This window comes from Chionomys nivalis, chromosome X, assembly GCF_950005125.1.
Source record: "Chionomys nivalis chromosome X, mChiNiv1.1, whole genome shotgun sequence".
Taxonomy (NCBI): Eukaryota; Metazoa; Chordata; class Mammalia; order Rodentia; family Cricetidae; genus Chionomys; species Chionomys nivalis.
In genome coordinates, this window is record NC_080112.1 from 86,570,855 (window position 1) to 86,590,284 (window position 19,430).

General features: G+C 30.9%; 1 protein-coding gene across 11 annotated transcripts in view; it reads left to right on the top strand.

Moving 5' to 3' along the window:
- The first annotated feature begins 2,172 nt into the window (after nucleotides 1-2,172).
- Nucleotides 2,173-19,430, top strand: part of Pcdh11x (protocadherin 11 X-linked) — a 596,387-nt gene continuing 579,129 nt past the window's right edge. For all 11 annotated transcript variants that reach the window (XM_057760420.1, XM_057760424.1, XM_057760422.1 and 8 more), the window contains exon 1: nucleotides 2,173-2,712. In XM_057760420.1, the coding sequence (XP_057616403.1) occupies nucleotides 2,173-2,712 (540 nt within the window). The remainder of the gene's footprint in view (nucleotides 2,713-19,430) is intronic.

Genomic DNA, 19,430 nt, shown 5'->3' on the forward strand with positions numbered 1-19,430 from the left:
CTTATTTCTGAGTGATTCCCTAGGCTTGGAGGGGAGTGATTTGATAGAGGTATCCCACTTAGGACTGAGTGTTCTAAAATCTTTGTCCCTATTTCTGCTTCACTCTGTCTTTGTCTTACTATCTCTGTCTGTCTGTCTGTCTGTCTGTCTGTGGGTCTCTATGTTTGTTCCCATCTGCTGCAGAAGGAAAATTCTTTAATGATGGCTGAGTAAGGGAATGATCTAAGCAATATAGCAGAATGCTATAATTTATTTGTTCATTTAGATGAACAATAGTATTTGGTTTTGCCCTAGGTCCCTGCGCTATCTGCTCTTGCGTTCTTTGTCAATCAAGCTGGGTATAGATTCCATCTCATGGAGTGGACTTTACTGCTACAAACTTTGTGTCACAGTTGTAGCAGATTTTGTTGCAGGCTGATTGGTCTTGTTGCTCAAATGGTTTTTGACAAGGTTGGTGTTTATGTTTTTCTTTTACTAGCATGCAGAGTACCTTCTAGTACTATGAATACTAGTCTGTAGGGCTAATGATTCTAGGTAGGCACTAGCTCAACTTTTCTGTGTTCAATGATTTTTGTCTTTAGCATAAGGTCTTGTCATCAGTTCATAGCATACAACTTATAGCCTTTGCAATATCCTGGGTGCTTGTTGGTTTGCATGGTATACTTTTGGTGAACAACTTAATTTCATGTTACCCATTCTCAATAAGGGAAGCTTCAATAGTTGATGAGAGACATCCAGTCAGGGCTCTGTCTCCCTTCTTATTTGGCAATTTCACTTAGATGACTTTCATTTCTGTATAGATTTTAGGAAGTGTCTGCTTTTTTAGGTTTCCAAATGGCCTCTCAAATGGTCCTAATTTTATTTATTATTCCCTGTATTCCCTTCTTATCCTTTGTTTTTATCTCCCCTCCTGTTTTGATTCTCCTATTTCAGTCTGCCCTCTTCATCCATATATAACATGTGTTTTATAGTATGGAGTGATCTGCTATTTATTATCATAGGAATATTTGGCTAAATTGTTATTAGCATAACTTTCTCCTGATAATTTTTGTGGTTTAAATATAAAATAAGCAACAGCAATACTCTCTGCAATCTTTATAAAAAGTACCTTTTATTTTCAAATCTAACCCAGTTATTCTTTAGTTTGTCTATTCTTATGTCATTTTATGGGATCAATTTTCATTTTCTGATGCATAAAAATACATTTGCAAATTTGGAACAGTTTAAGCCGTATCTCCTATTAAGTGCTTGCATGTTATTTAAGAGGTCTATATCCTTACCCTAATATGTATTCATAAACTTTAGTCTTATTTCTATATTTTATCAGTAATCTAAAAGGTATGAGTTTCACTCTTTGTTAAAACAAAAGGAAAAGCTATTTTCCCTAAATTCCTAAATGAGCAGATGTATGTATATATGTATGTATATATCTATCTGAAATTTGCATAACTATAATTTATATTTATTTGTTTATTGATGTGAAAAGGATCAAATCATCTTTGCATTTCATAATCTATCCTTTATATTTAGATATTTTTCATAATAACCCATTTTCTATTTTAGAAGACTTTTGCTTTGAATTCAAACTTGAGCAAGTCCTTCATGTGTAAATATATTTTGCCTAGTTTCATCTGGATAGTTGTGCATCAATATACATGTAACTGAGAATATAGAATATTATGTTAAATGCCTATTTACAGTAAAATAATTATTTTGAAATTTTCAGTACTCAAAAAATAAGAGTATTTTTGTGATTCTAACAAATACACTTTTATTTTTCCTTAACTATTGAATTGAATATTTAAAGGAATTGTGTTTTCTTTAGATGTCATATTTTATTAAAATAAATAAATATCTTCAATAGTGGACCTTGTTTTTAATATCCCATTTCTTAAGTACCATTGGTAATACTTCAGATATCTTCGTACTATATAAATGCATAATAGTTGATTCAAAACAAATTTGTCATTTATTAGTGCTTATATTTCATTTAATTTTTGGATTTAAAACCATTTAGTTAACATGAACTTTTATGGTTGGTTTTCTAATAATTTCTTTTTTCTCTCTCTCTGTATTTTCTCTTTCTCCTCCTCCCTCCCTCTATCCTTCCCTATGTTTTCTTTGTCAGTATACTGTGGGCCGACAAACAGTACCTTTGGTATCGAGACTGGTATGGACTTGTTGTCCGGGACGTATATATTTGCGGTCCTGTTAGCATGTGTCGTGTTTCAGTCTGGCGCCCAGGAGAAGAATTACACGGTCCGAGAAGAAATGCCAGAGAACGTCCTGATAGGCGACTTATTGAAAGACCTCAACTTGTCGCTTATTCCCGACAAGTCCTTAACCACTCCTATGCAGTTCAAATTGGTTTACAAAACCGGGGATGTACCACTGATTCGAATTGAAGAAGGTACTGGTGAGATCTTCACAACAGCCGCTCGCATTGATCGTGAGAAATTATGTGCTGGAATCTTGCTGGATGCCCGTTGCTTTTACGAAGTGGAGGTTGCCGTTTTGCCAGATGAAATTTTTAGATTGGTTAAGATACGCTTTCTGATAGAAGATATAAATGATAATGCACCATTATTCCCGGCAACTGTCATCAACATATCAATTCCAGAGAACTCGGCTATAAACTCTCGATATTCTCTTCCAGCAGCCATTGATCCTGACATCGGAATAAATGGAGTTCAAAACTACCATCTAATTAAGGTGCGTTAAAAAAAACATTTTGTTAAAGATATTAACCCCCTTTTAGAGTATAAGATCTTTTTGTACTTCTAAGTAAAAATATCTTCATAACTTTCCATTGTTTATGCAAAGCAGACTAGAGAAAACTCACTATTCAATCACATCAGTTTTTAAAAACCTGCTCTGTGTGTGTGTGTGTGTCTGTGTTTGTATTCCTTTCCAAACATTTGTGTTTTCATTAACACATATAGACCACAGACAAGGAGCTCAGCTATGATATTCACAAATCAATAGACTACTCGGTATCTGACTTTGAACTTTGTCATAAACGTCATCTAAACACAGAAGCAGGCAGATCTTTGTGAGTTCAAGACCAGCCTGGTTTACAAGAGCTAGTTCCAGGACAAGCTCCAAAACTACAGAGAAAAACTGTCTCAAATAAAACCCAAACAATAACAACAACAACAAAAACAACACACAATTCTGTGTTAAGAATAACTATGTGAGGCAATGAATTTTTAAAGCATTATTTCAGACAAAAAGCTTATTCTTAGCACTTGAAAAAAATACCCACGTACTTGGTTCACTAGATCTCTGACATTTCTGTAAAACATGCAATATTTCATTCATGCTTTCCTTTGTTTTTTCTATCATAAGATTCAAATCAAGACAAACTAAACTATTTAGATCAACTGAAAAATTTTGACAAAAACTACATATCTTTTTATAAGACAAAATGACTTCTATGTTTTCAAATAACACAGACAAAACAAAAATATGTAAAAATAAAAGTCTAGCAACCAATACTTAGTTCCACTTTGAGGATTGTGAAGATGATGAGAGATATAGCCTTGACTTGAAATCATCATGAAAAATTTGTCAATAATCTAAATACATTCAGAAGTGCTAGTAATAAAAGACTTTTAGATGGGGACATATTGGGAGATTATTGAAGGAATTAGAGTCAAGTGATGTGGGTATATATGGTCATATGGCTTGTTCTGTAATCATTAAAAGGATGAAGTCTAAACAAAAAGCACTAAACAAAAGGTACAGAAGCATGCATGAAATATTATAGTGATATATTCAAATATTTTAGTACTTAAAATGTAAACCATCAAACTTTAAATTGTAAGTGGTATAGCAAAATAGACTCTGAAGAAACCCTTTCCAATAAAACTTTCTGTAATGATGAATTATTTCACTCTTTGATAGGCAAATGGGTAGTCTTTAAGTGTATGATACCTGAGTACTTGAAAAGCTAAAAAGATACCAAGGAACTGAATTATTTTTTGTATGTTATCTCATTTCTTGTATCATTAGTTGTTATTTAAGAATTCTGTATATGTATGTAATGCATATTGATGAAATTCTCACACTCACTTCCTTTGAACTCTTTCTATATCCTTATCATTTTTACTCCAAACTTCATGCACATTTTTTTATCCACTGAATTTGTATAAGGTTGTCAGGATCCTCTAATTTAGTATCAATTTTAATAGGTATAATTAGTGAATGACTATAATGCCGTACATGAGATTGTAAACACAAGTGGTATATTTAGGAAATAAGAGAAATAATTAAAGTTAAAACAGGGTCTTAGAAAACTGAAACCAGACAATGGAACTATTCTGGACCTATCCACTAGACATTTCAAAAAATGTATTATTTAAAATGCTAGACTTCATTTAAGAAACAATTTTGTCATCTATACCCTAAGACAACTCTATACAGATTCATATTTATCTTAAAACCTTATTTTTACCAAATTTAAATGAAACAATCATGCTGGGATGGATTCTAATTTCTTAATATAATTTTGTTTATAATTCATTTCTAAAATATCAATAAATTCTAAATAGTCAACCTCACTATATGATTATAAATAATTTGGAGAAATATGGCAAGCATTTTTTATGTTTTAGAGTATATGATACAACTAAATAATTATATATTGTACCTAAATTACTTGGGTATTTGTATTGGATCATGAATAAATAATATTAGGAGTGCTTTTAAAAATAATGAGAATGGAATAAAAGTACTGCCCTGGGCACAAAATAGGCTATGACATGGGTTGGGTGACATTAAGTGAATGCACTTTGACTTACAAAAAAAATGTATTGTCAGGAAAGTGACATGTATTCTATAGGAGTGCACCTGAAAACTAACAACCAAGAAAAAATAGTGTTTTGATTCATCAATAAATTTTAGTTAATTTTACGGTTTGAAAATAAGTAATCCAACAATAATAAGTTTCTAAAAGATTTTTTGTCTTATAGGTTGGTAATTAATTATTGCTAATCTTATCTATCTTATTGAAGGTCAGAGTAGCAAAATTGCAGTTGATCATAACTAGGGTAATAGAAATTATATATATGTAAATGTCAAATAACAGAGAATATGCAGAAATTTAGTTCAATTTACAGTTTAAAATGAACTGAAATTAAAAGTAATGGTGGAAAATAGCATAAAATATCTCGGAGTAACTCTACCTAAATAAGAGAAAGATTTGTATGACAAGAACTTTAAATCTTTGAAGAAAGAATTTGAAGATTGAAGAAAAAACCAGAAAGTGGAAAGATCTTCCATGCTCTTGGGTAGGTAGAATTAACACAGTAAAAATAGCAATCTTACCAAAAGCAATCTGTAGATTCAATGCAATGCCCAGCAAAATTCTTTACATATCTTAAACGAATGGTACTCAGCTTCATATGTAAAGGCAAAAAAGCCAAGGATAGCCAAAACAATCCGAAAAAAAAAAAAAAAACCTTCTGGAGGCATTACAATCCCTGATTTCAAACTCTACTACAGAGCTACAGTAATGAAAACAACCTGGCATTGGCATAAAAACAGACAAGAGGACCAATGGAACTGAATTGAAGACCTGGATATTAATTCACACACATTCAAATGCCTGATATTTGACAAAGAAGCAAAAAATATCAAATGGAGAAAAGAAAGAATATTTAACAAATGGTGTTGGCATAACTGGATATCAACATGTAGAAGAATGAATCTATATCTATATCTATCACCATACATAAAAGTCAAGTCCAAATGGATCAAAGACCCCAACATAATGCCAACCACACTGAACTTTACAGAAGAGAAAATGGAAAGTACACTTGAATGCATTCGCATAGATGATCACTTCCTAAATATAACCCCAGCAGCACAGACACTGAGAAAAATCATAAATGAGACCTGCTGAAACTGAAAAGCTTCTATAAAGCAAAGGACACAGTCAACAAGAAAATGACAGTCTACAAAATGGGAAAAGATCTTCACTAACCCCACATCAGACAGAGGTCTGATCTCCAAAATATACATTCAAGAAATTGGTCATCAAAAGAACAAATAATCCAAGAAAAAATGGAGTACATATCTAAACAAAGAACTCACAACAGAGGAATCTAACATGCCTGAATGGCACTTAATGTTCAACGTCCTTAGTCATCAGAGAAATGCAAATCAAAACAACTCTGCGATTCCATCTTACACCTGTAAAAATGGCCAAGATCAAAAATGACAACTTATGCTGGAGAGGTTGTGGGGTAAAGGGAACACTCTGAATTTCTGGTGGGAATGCAAACTGGTACAGCCCCTTTGGATGTCAGTGTGGTGATTTCTCAGAAAATTAGGAAACAACCTTCCTCAAGACCCAGTAATACCACTTTTGGGTATATATCCTAGGATGCTCAATTGCGCCACATGGACATGTGCTCAACTATGTTCATTGCAGCATTGTTTCTCATAGCCAGAACTTGGAAACAACTTAAATGCCCTTTGAGTGAAGAATGGATAAAGAAATGTGGTGCATTTACACAATAGAGTTCTACACAGCAGAAAAAAAAAATAACAGCATCTTGAATTTTACAGGCAAATGGATGGAGCTAGAAAACGTCGTTTTGAGTGAGATCACCCAGACCTAGAAAGACAATTATCACATGTACTCACTCATACTTGGTTTTTAAACATAAAGAAAAGAAATCCAGCCCACAAATCAGAATCCCAAAGAACCCAGACAACAATGAGGACACTAACAGAGACATGCGTAGAACTGATCTACATGGGAAGTAGAAAAAGACAAGATCTCCTGAGTACATTAGGAGCATGGGGACTTTGGGAGAGTGTTGAAGGTGAGGGGAGAGTCAGAGAAGGGAAGCAGAAAAAATGTATAGCTCAATAAAAATCAATTAAAAAGGAAAAAGGTAATGGTGGAGAATATTTATTAAATATATAAATATTTATAGAATATAAAATAGAATAGCACAGAATGGTAGTAAAACTTATGTTTTAGTAAAATTTGGGTTCATATTATCCTGTGATTTTATGTATACTCTGACATAAACTAGGAAAGTATTATTTTTCTATATACTTAAAAAATGTTTCATAGAATGGTAATGTGTTAGGGTTATTATCATAAAACTTGTAAGCAATGTGATTGAGAACTGAAATATTCTTTTTGACTCTTAAATTTGATTAACACACTGACAGACAAACTTGAGATAGCAGGTCATATTTTGATGCTTAGAGAGTAAAGGAGAAACAACAGAGAGAGTGTTCAATGAAAGCATAAAATAATTCTGCTTGCTAAAAAGATTTTTAAAATAATCAATTTGAGAACTAAATTAGTTAGCTGTGTGATCTTGGTAAGGTTAATTTTCAAGTTTTAAGCAAAATATAAATGCGAAGAAAAGTAAATGATACAGAAGTTTTTTTTTTAAATCTAGATTTGAAATTTTTCTCTGTGCTTTAAACAAACATATACAGTGTGAATTCACTGACAATTTCTCCTTAGTTTAGACTGCTTAAAAAGTTTTTCTATCTACCCACGTCTCTATCTATCTATCTATCTATCTATCTATCTATCTATCTATCTATCTATCTATCTATCTATCTGTCTATCTGTCTATCTGTCTATCTGTCTATCTGTCTATCTGTCTATCTGTCTATCTGTCTATCTGTCTATCTGTCTATCTGTCTATCTGTCTATCTGTCTATCTGTCTATCTGTCTGTCTGTCTGTCTGTCTGTCTGTCTGTCTGTCTGTCTATCTGTCTATCTGTCTATCTGTCTATCTATCTATCTACACATATATATATCTGTATATTTTATACCATAAAAGAGTTATTAAGCTGAACTTAAGATATTAAACTATCTTTTTAGCTTTCAGTTTTAAAAATTCTAATAGTTTGTTATTCCTAAAACTCCTTTTCATTTTCTAGATTTTATTGACAGGGAAGTAAGCAATTAATAAAAAAAAAACAGAAATATGCCTCAGCTACCCTATCACACTTAGTATATGTACACAAACCAGAGCAACACAGTAGTTAATATTTGAATCTCAGGGGGAGGTTACTGTGTGTGATGAAGTTACATATGTCTTCATTTTTTTTCTTGCGTCTTATTTCCCTATTTTTTTGACAGGTGTCAGCAGTAAACTTCATAAAACAGCTCGGTGTCAGTGAGCTGATTTGTTTCCTTGACAGAAACAGACAGTGTTTAAACTAAGGTTGTTTTGTGCTTAAAAGAGCATAAAAGCCAACTGTACACCCTGATCATCCCAATAAAAGTACTGACTTGTTTATATCCATCTTTAAAGCATTATAATTTTCCAGCAATCTCAAAAGACATTTTAGTCTAGATATATACACAGACTCTCCATTGGTAAATACCTAAACTTAGATGAATACAATTAACCTTAGAGTTATTTTGAAATGTGCTTTCAGAAAGTCAAAATTTTTAGCATATTTTCTGCCACTAGATTTGTTGATTAAAATGGTTGATAATGAGTAATCAAAAATATGTGGTAGAGATAAATAGGCAACATTCATTTTCATTGACTGTCTCATTCTGGCACATTGTATCAGATGGGATAAAAGATTCATTAATGATATAGACAAAATATACAACAATAAAAAGTGTAAATGTTTTAGAAACTGTATAGATATTATTTTCCCCAAAAAATCTCAGAAGAGTTTATTACAAATATATACTCATTTATTAATTATAAAATAAAGTGTACTTAGTTTATCCTTTCATATTTAAGTTCACTTGAATTCATATTCTCTAGTTCCATGATGTGTAAATTATCATTTCTGATCTCTTCTGAACATAAATAAAAGATGATTATTAAATTATAATGACTGTTAGGTCCTTAAAAGGTGGTGTCATTATAAAAGTGCACCTCCAGTGGGAAAACCCGACAGCAATAAATTCACTGTGCTCAAAAATGGATCTTCATTAGTGCTGTCGGTTTTTATTCAAGTGAAAATGTAACGCTAGTAGGATCAAGTAACTTTTGACTTCATTGCAATTATCACAGTCCTGGTTAATATTCATAGTCCAATAATGGCTTCCATTAAATACACTTGTTATTAATCATCCCACATGGATTCATATATTGTAGATGACCAATTCAGTAATTTAAAAATCAAGACTTTGAAGATCAAATGAGTTTGCAAATATTACCAATTTTTTTTCATAGAATGACATTTAATTTAGTATTACTAAGCAAATGTAAGAAACTGCTAAATGTTACTAGTTAGAGAATTTTTGATCTTTTATTCTTGTACATCTGATATATAGATGCTAACTAATTTAGTGCTTAATTTAATTATTTAAAAAATATTATCACTAATATTACTAAAAGATGGAAAATAATAAAAGTATTATTTGCCAAAATTAAACAGAACCAAACTGTGTAGATTTCAATGCATACTTTCATGAATACTAAAGGAAATCACTTAATAGCTGTCACAAAAATGCACTTAAACAATGGCTGAGGAAATGGATTATTAAGATGGAAATAAAGCAACCCCAGATGGTAGAAGCAGTCAATATAGGAAAAGTATTCATATGAACAACATCATAGTCATATGGAGGGGCAGGAGAAGGTACAGACAAATGAAGATAAGTGGACATCTCATTCAAGGGTTAAGTTAAAAAAGGTAAATGGATGATTTTTTTATATTGAAATAGTGCCAAAATAAATGTGGAGCCACTGTCATTGATTACAAAAGAAAACAATGCTGTCATATTTTTCTCTGTAAACACACATAAAATATGTATGAAAAAGTAAATTAAGTTTACACAATACTCTTTTCAAAGAATATAAAGCATCCAATCTCAAAAAAATTAGCAATGACTAATCTTAAACTAAAAAAAAAAAAAAACAAAACTGTTATTTAGAGAATGTTTTCCTTCAAAACATTCAGGAAATTTGAAATAATTTCATTATTTTATTAATTACTATATGATCATCACTCTTGTTAAGTAAATTTATTTTACTTTTCTTTAGTATTTGGGAGAATAATTGGAGGTTAAGATATTGAATGTACTGATTAATACTGGCACAGAAATTGCCATTTTCATAAAAATTGTATTTATTTCTTAGCTCCAATTTTTTTTACAAAACTGTCAATAAAATATTACTATCATAATTGTGAAACTTGTAATTACTAAAAATACTTGGTACAGATCTTAGAACATTAAAGTAGATTTGGAATTTTTAAGTATTTTGTGATTCTGATTATTTCAAACAAGTCCATGACTGTATTAGTAGCTCAAAAGAAAATGCTCATTCATGACAATAAATACCTTCCTGTTTATCATTTATATAGTATAATAGTCTCCATAATGTCCATTGTTAAGCTTCATGAAGATAGTATTTTCAAACCTACATTTTTCTCTCAAGACTTTTAACTAGATGATCATTAAATTAATTGAATGGTTATTTACTCCAATAGTAAGAGAGAATATGTACTCTTTACATTTTTTCATAGATTTTACTGATCTATACATTTTTCTTTGCTTCCCTCCCTACTTCTTCCTTCCCCTTCAACCCTCTTACATGGTTCCCAAGCTCCCATTTACTAAGGAGATCTTGTCTTTTACTATTACACTCATTTATAGTGGTCAAATATAGTGTATATATACACATATATTTACATGTGTAAGAAATAAATGTGAAGTCTTATTGGTAGTACTCTTCAAATAATCCTATTGTAGTGGGTATTCGCTCAATTAGTGACCTTGGGCTATGTAAACCTATGAAAGTGGTGCTTCTTGTATGCCAGGGTGACCCCTATAAAGGAAAGACGGGACAGTTGCTATCTCTTTCTCTCTCATGTGATGGTTGGAGATCGGACTCCTGGTTCCATTCAACCACAGGAATAACAGAAGAACACAGCGGTTATTTTGTTGCATATTGATGAGTGTATTCTAATTAATCCTAAATATACCCTTAATCAAATTCATTGTAGATTTGTCTACATCCTAGTGAAAGCCAACAGAGTCCTAGTCTGATGACTTCCTCCCAGGGTTTGGTCAGGTTGCCACAGCATAGCAAAAGGGATTTTAGGAAAGCTTTAATCTGAGAGAAAAGAATCACCTGCTTGCAGTTCCAGTCATGTCTCTATTGTTTTGCTTTAATTTTAATTTTCTTGCCCTTAGTATAATTTCTTAGCTTTAATTCTGTCTCAATTTTATTCTAAATCCAGTTCTCTGTTACAAATCTTGCTGCAATTCATTCTAGCTCTAATTACCTTTTTTTCTTGTTTTTCTTCTTCATGTTCCTACATTCTTTATCATTCTACATTCTTTACTCTTTCAATCTTATTTTCCCAATATTATTTCGTCTGCTGTTACAAATTATCAGGCATATATGTTAGTAATAAAATACTACAAAGAAAATTCTCAGGGACACATGAATTCTTTGAAGATATGCAGCAAAACTTATCAGCTAATTTGTAGCTAACCTCAGGAGCAACTATAGGGAGGCTCTGCTCATCTCTTAAAGGGAAGCTACAGGTAACAAAGGGAGAAAACTAAACCACTGAGAGATCTAAAGAAATTGTAAAGAATTCGTGCATTATTTTACATTTCTTAATTGTGATAAATAGTATTTGGACATTGTTAGTCAATAAGTACCCTTTTAGTTATCAGTTGAAATCTCAGTACCTAAACAAAAACAGTTACTCTACAGCATCAAAGGATGAAACAAAGAGTTAATTGCTATTATGAATCAGAGCAGGGAGCTGCCTGTGAAGGAGGCTTAGGACAACATAGGTGCTATTGATCTATTTAAGGACTATGATATAATAAGGACAGACACCCATAATACTGCCTTCATTTGTCATAAATCTTTGAAAGACATAGATCTAGCAATGCTTCTCTGTGGAAGTTCTTCCTGTCTTCACTCCACAAGGACTTCTACCTCGCCAATTCATACTGTCAGGGAGTTAAGTATAGAGAACAAGTTTCCAAGTTTTTTTTTTTTTTTTTTTTTTTTTTTTTTTTTTTTTTTTGCAGTGTGGAAGAAAAGGTTTGACTTTCTTATTGTAATGACAAGAATTACACAGTTTGGTGAAAAATTATTTTTACTAACATAACAGAGGAAAACAGTGCTTGACAAATGAGGAATAAGAGTCTTAGAGCTGGGTTATGAGGGGAGTGTGTTGTCACTCAAGAGAACATACGGTTAGAGACAGCCAACTATTCAAAAAGTAGTATTTATCATGGGCTGTGCCTACGTGAATTTAACCTTCATCAGATGTGTTAATCTCTGGTGTTTGGGCCTTCCAAATGTCAGCTGATCTTCTGTGTAACCTTGCAAATCTCATGATAATCCAAGTTTAAATGGAATCTCAAATACAAGGTTATATTAGATAAAGAAAATCACTGTTTACATTACTATATTTAATGAAACCAAAATTATACTTATTTCTAAAGTCTTGCCATCATATAAATGCATACCACATAATACTTTTTATAGGTAACATATAAATATAGAAATCTGTACATGCAACAATTTAAACATCATACCATTATGCAATTTTCCAATGTATTAAAGATAAGAAATGATTTACTTAAGATTGGTCACATGTATTTATCTGTAATGTTGCACAATAAATGAAAAATATTTAAATATCTATGTTTTATCATTTTAGTTGCTATAGTGTGTGGGTACATGTGTTCATTTTGCCAAAATATGTGAGAACATGTATTCTATTTTGATACACTTAGCTCTCTATTAAGGATGATTTAACATTTCTAGATAAAGTGTATTGGAACATTTTCAAAGACTAAGACTGAAAAAGATGTATATTCTACATGCAAAAGAACAATGAATATTGAACATTGCAATAATATTTAAGTAAATTAGGTTCTATGTTATTAGACCAAATTGAAGTCCATGTTGGTCTTCTATGGGTGCATCTACTTGTACCTGGAAACTAAAAGACACTTCCAAATGAAAATATATTGAAACCTAATTTATACTTAAAGCAGATAAATTTATCAATTATGCTAGGATGTTGTTATGTTATACATTTTTGAATTGGTTTCATGAAGCAGAAGATTAATATATGAAAAATAATGGTATTAATTTAGTATTTGTGTAGGGGCATGTATACATGTGTATATGTGTGTGTGTTTGCTTGTGAATGCAGGTATTTGCATGCAAATGATGGGGAAACTCTTTCAACCCCTAATTGGGGTGTGGCGACCTGGACCTTAGGAAGAAAAACTGGGAGATCCATGTAAGAGGGTTGAAGGGGAAGGAAGAAGTAAGGAGGGAAGCAAAGAAAAATGTATAGATCAGTAAAATCTATGAAAAAATGTAAAGAGTACATATTCTCTCTTACTATTGGAGTAAATAACCATATGTATGTTAGTACAATTTCAATGATTGAAATTCAATTAATTTAATGGTCATCTAGTTAAAAGTCTTGAGAGAAAAATGTAGGTTTGAAAATACTATCTTAATGAAGCTTAACAATGGATATTATGGAGACTATTATACTATATAAATGATAAACAGGAAGGTATTTATTGTCATGAATGAGCATTTTCTTTTGAGCTACTAATACAGTCATGGACTTGTTTGAAATAATCAGAATCACAAAATACTTAAAAATTCCAAATCTACTTTAATGTTCTAAGATCTGTACCAAGTATTTTTAGTAATTACAAGTTTCACAATTATAATAGTAATATTTTATTGACAGTTTTGTAAAAAAAATTGGAGCTAAGAAATAAATACAATTTTTATGACAATGGCAATTTCAGTGCCAGTATTAATCAGTACATTCAATATCTTAACCTCCAATTATTCTCCCACATACTAAAGAAAAGTAAAATAAATTTATTTAACAAGAGTGATGATCATATAGTAATTAATAAAATAATAAAATTATTTCAAATTTCCTGAATGTTTTGAAGAAAAACACTCTCTAAATAATAGTTTTGTTTTTTTTTTTAGTTTAAGATTAGTCATTGCTAATTTTTTTGAGATTGGATGCTTTATATTCTTTGAAAAGAATATTGTGTAAACTTAATTTACTTTTTCATACATATTTTATGTGTGTTTACTGAGAAAAATATGACAGCATTGTTTTCTTTTGTAATCAATGACAGTGGCTCCACATTTATTTTGGCACTATTTCAATATAAAAAAAAATCATCCATTTACCTTTTTTAACTTAACCCTTGAATGAGATGTCCACTTATCTTCATTTGTCTGTACCTTCTCCTGCCCCTCCATATGACTATGATGTTGTTCATATGAATACTTTTCCTATATTGACTGCTTCTACCATCTGGGGTTGCTTTATTTCCATCTCAATAATATGTCTTTTTTTAAAAAAAATCGTATTTTCTCTCTTGTCTTTTCTTTTGTCACCAGGAGAACTTTTTGTTTTTTTTTTCCTATCTCTTTCCTTATAAGTCCAGTCATGATTACCTTTTAATAGTGGATATTGTAGGAGCAGTATGTAATGACCTTGTTGTGTTTTATATTTCTGATTATTCTACAAGGAAAACATTATGCACATTGTTTTCTCAAGATTTGATACCATCAGTCCTACATTATGCTAGCATTTCTTCTTGGTTTATGGGGGGGACTACCATGTCCTTTAAGAATGATAGTTTATTTAGAATGAACTTCTTAAATCAGTCTGGCAAGGGAAACACAGGAAATGTCCTGAATCCTGCATACAACAGAACAATAAAGGCTTTGCTGTCAGTAATGAAAACAGTAAAATAAATGATTAGCAATAGAACAAAGCGGAGTTCTAAATCACTTCAGGATAGATAAATTTTAGAAAAAAAGTTTAATGGTTTATAAATAATTTAAGAAATGTAGAACTTTATAGATTACTTTCATTTAAGTGTAATTCTTTAAGTTATTGAATGATTATGTTAATGAATATGAGAGTGAATGTAGATATCAAAATATGGAAAGTAAAATCCTGCTTATTTAAATTCTAATAAATATTCCATTAACTCCCAGATACGCAACTCTTTTTACTAATAAATACATGTAAAATAAAGAAAGGCTAGTGAAGGTGGTTGAGTAAAAAAATAAGTCTCTAAAGTTCATTATTTCATTCTCTGGTGATCTTACCCTGCTTTTTCTCTGTATAATTAAATGTTTTTTATATTATGTTTTTCTAGATACATTTAAATATTTCAGTTTAGCATGAAGAAAGTTATTGCTATGGCAACAACTACAAATAGCCATACCACACCACCAAACACGCTGTTTATTTAAATTGAAATTCCTATGGGGAGCCTTTTCAAGTGGATGTAGAAATGGTCACAATGTATTTTTAATACTTTAGGAGACATAGTAGTAGCATGGGTATATCTTTTAGTAGAAGTCCTTTAGGAACTGAAAAAGTAAAAATGTCATCATTGCTGACAAAACATGCATTCCTTTCTTGGAACATTGTTAGCTGGGTACTGCATGAACTAAAGCAGTATATTCATTTGTATGCTTTAGGAATGCATGTTTCTCTCAATCTGTTTTCTTCAAAAGCTTTCCATAAATTTTAACACGATGGAAGCATTTCTCTAAACCCTCAATTGTGTTTAAGATCAAGCATGTAACCAGTATAAACAGAATTTTTGGACAGGTAAAGCCCTCATGTGGAAAACTATTGAAATTTGTGTGCATGATAAGTATATCATTAAAATTGTTGCTCTGCTCTCTTTAATTCTTTGAAATCTGTCTTTCAAAATATTTATTTAATAGGTGAGATTTATTGATAAATATTGGTATTTAACAATACAGTTACACTGTGGGATAATGAAATTTTTATTTATTTTCCAATTACATAGTGTATAATTTATGTTATTCTTATCTATCCCTAATCTTTTTTTAAATTTATTTATTTATTATGTATACAGTATACAATATTCTGTCTGTGTGTATGTCTGCAGACCAGAAGAGGGCACCAGACCCCATTACAGATGGTTGTGAACCACCATGTGGTTGCTGGGAATTGAACTCAGGACCTTTGGAAGAGTAGGCAATGCTCTTAACCACTGAGCCATCTCTCCAGCCCCTCTATCCCTAATCTTTAACAAATCTCAAATATAAAGTTTTGAGACAAAAAAAAAAAACAAAAACATGAAACTCTTCCTTTGAGCGACTGTTTTACATATGTGTGTTCATTAGTTTTTGTCAAATTGCTAGAAACTTAGAAACATCAGGAAAAGTCAGAAGAAAGCTAGCTAAGTCTGAGACAGCCCCAGAGAGTAAGCCAATAAACAGCAATCTTCTGTGGTCTCTGCTTCATTTCCGGCCTTCAGGTTCATGCCTTGGTTTTCTTCTCTTGATGATGGACAATAATCTATGAGTCATGTAAACACTTTCCTCCTCTAAGTTGCTTTTGGTTGTGATATTTGTTACAACAGCAATAATTCACCAAACAGAGATGAGGCTTAATTTAATAATGATAAATGTCAATGTAACAAGTTTTAATTTGCTCCCCAGAATGTTGTGTAAGTTTTAACTCATTGAATCAGTTTTGAAACAGAATTTTATTTTAGTCACAAATGCACTATCTCGCTAATGTCTTTTTTTAGACATTACTCACAAGTTGAAGTGATCAAATGATTTTGTAAATACATTTCAAGGACAGTAAATACATTTCACATTCACCTTAATACTTAGAGACCTTTTGAGTGCTTTAATGCAGTCCTAATAGAAAGAATTGAATTTATTACAAGTACATGTTTACATAATATAGTTAATAGCAATTACCACAGATCTAGATAACTCTGTTGATAATAAAATCAATTTAAGTACAAAATGTGGGAAAGAGTTAAATTACCTTGGATAACACAATGGCTAAAATTTCACTTATTTTGGGGGTACTTAGATTCATATTTTTTATTTTTCTTCTTTCTCTCAGAAATTTCCCAAATTACAAACTGCACTTTTATCACAGAAGGTATCTTAAAAATATAAGTATATTCTAAATACTTACTAATTCAGTCTTCTTCATAAATCTTTCTAGATTTTAAAACATATATTCAATAATTGTCATTTTGTTGAGAAATAGTAATTGCATTAAATTAGTATACAGCAAGCAAAACAAAACCTGTTAATGTGTCATATTAATGCTATTGTTTTTTTTTAATATTTATTTATTATGTATACAACATTCTTTCTGTGTGTATGCCTGAAGGCCAGAAGAGGGCACCAGACCTCATTACAGATGGTTGTGAGCCACCATGTGGTTGCTGGGAATTGAACTCAGGACCTTTGGAAGAGCAGGCAATGCTCTTATCCACTGAGCCATCTCTCCAGCCCAATGCTATTGTTTTATATGGATTTAATTTTACGTGCAAATATGCATGTGAGAGTTATTTAGCACAAGTCTTGATATTCATCACTTTTTTTTTTTTTTTTTTTTTTTTTAGTTTTTCGAGACAGGGTTTCTCTGTGGTCCTGGAGCCTATCCTGGAACTAGCTCTTGTAGACCAGGCTGGTCTCGAACTCACAGAGATCTGTCTGCCTCTGCCTCCCGAGTGCTGGGATTAAAGGCGTGCGCCACCATCGCCCGGCTGATATTCATCACTTTAAAATAGTAAATTACATCATAATTGAATAGCAAATAATCATATATCAATGAAACACATCTCTCTTCCTCTTTAAACAGTTTAAAATATTTACTGGAAATTCTTAACTTTAACAAATTTTATGAATATTCCTAGAAAAATTTCTTTTGTTATAATGGTCAAAAAAACTAGAAAACATTTTTTTTAAGACCCGAATAATTCATACAGTTAGGTAAGCATACATCTTCATTAGAATTTCAAATCAATGCTACAATACCATTTTCTTGGTTTTTATTATATAAAGAACAACTTTTATAAAGTATGGAATCCCTTTGTTTAAGAGTTTAGGTCAAAAGAAATAAGAGTATGGCTAGTTAGAACAGTAGTAATGATTTTACTTAAATTATTTATTTTAATAATTTCATATGTGAGTAGTAGTAACCATTGAATAGATTTTCTACTTGGACTTTGGAGTAAAAAATTTCAGTCTAACAAGACAATTATATAGAAATGAATATTTTAGCAACTTACATAAGTACAGCTGAATACTCTTTGAAATATACTTGATCATATTACACACATTTGTTTAAACATTTTTTCTTGCAACTGTTTATAACTTTTTGAGACTTAATTAGTAATAAGAGAGTATACTTAGCTATAGTTTTAACGGCTGCATTGAGTCCCAGTGGTGAAGTAGAAATACCATTTTGCTTTTATCACATTTAATACTTTAAATTACTATAAGAATCTTATATGTTAAATAACATTTTCACATTTCCAAATGATTATCATTTAAACATTTTAATATCATTAATTTTTTTCTAGACATTATGACTTAGAACTCCATTTTGAGAATAGGCTATTCAAGATGTGACTTTTCATATATATATATGAAAAGTAACATATATATATATATGTGTGTGTGTGTATTTACTATTATGATGAAAAATTATATTTTCCCTCTTCTAAATTAAGATATCTACTATTTACTAATCATAAAAGAGAGTGTATTTATGTTATATTGCTAAGCTTTATCAACAGAGGATCATGAGAAATAGAAAAGCCCCAACTCAGTAACAAGTTAAAATGAATTTCCTCATGAACTTTATACTCTCAAAACATTTATTTTATAATTCTTAGCCACCAAGACTTGTCACATCTTTTGACATTTTTGATAGCTGTTTAGTAAAGTAAGAAATAAATAAGAGAATTATTGCTATAATAGGTAAAGAATGGACTATATCATCTTTATAAATTTCAAAATGGTAAAAATTCTGCTGACTTGCAACTGTCTTTCTTGTATTGTGTATTAGATGAGTATCATTTCTGAAAATGTTAATTAGACATATTGAGAGGTCAAGAAAAATTTCCACATTTTTGTAAGCACACTGTACTGCATGTTTCTATAAGTTGTTCTGCAGTTTATGTATGATCTGAATAATTAAAATATTAGTTAGAGAAATTATATAAAAACTGATATATTTAAATTTTTAAGGTTTTTATAAGTTTTTCACTTTCATATGCATTTACTATTTTTTGTTACAAAATAATATTAGTCAGTTGTGGTAGCACACATTTATAATCCAAACACTTAAGAGGTTTATTTAGGAGACTGCTGCAAGCTCCTGAAAAAATTGAACTACAGACTATTACCTTGTCTAAACAAATGAAATAACAGCAAAATAAATAAAACTAATATTATATTTAACTGTACAAAATATAAAATGAAGGTGTTATACATTTGATAATGTATGATAAGAAACTATTCTCTGTGCATACATACACTTTATTATGTTTTCAATTATTTATTCCTCTAATTAATATTTCCCTGAATTAGAACTGGTATGATAATATGAATCACTTTACATTATAAAAATTCATTTG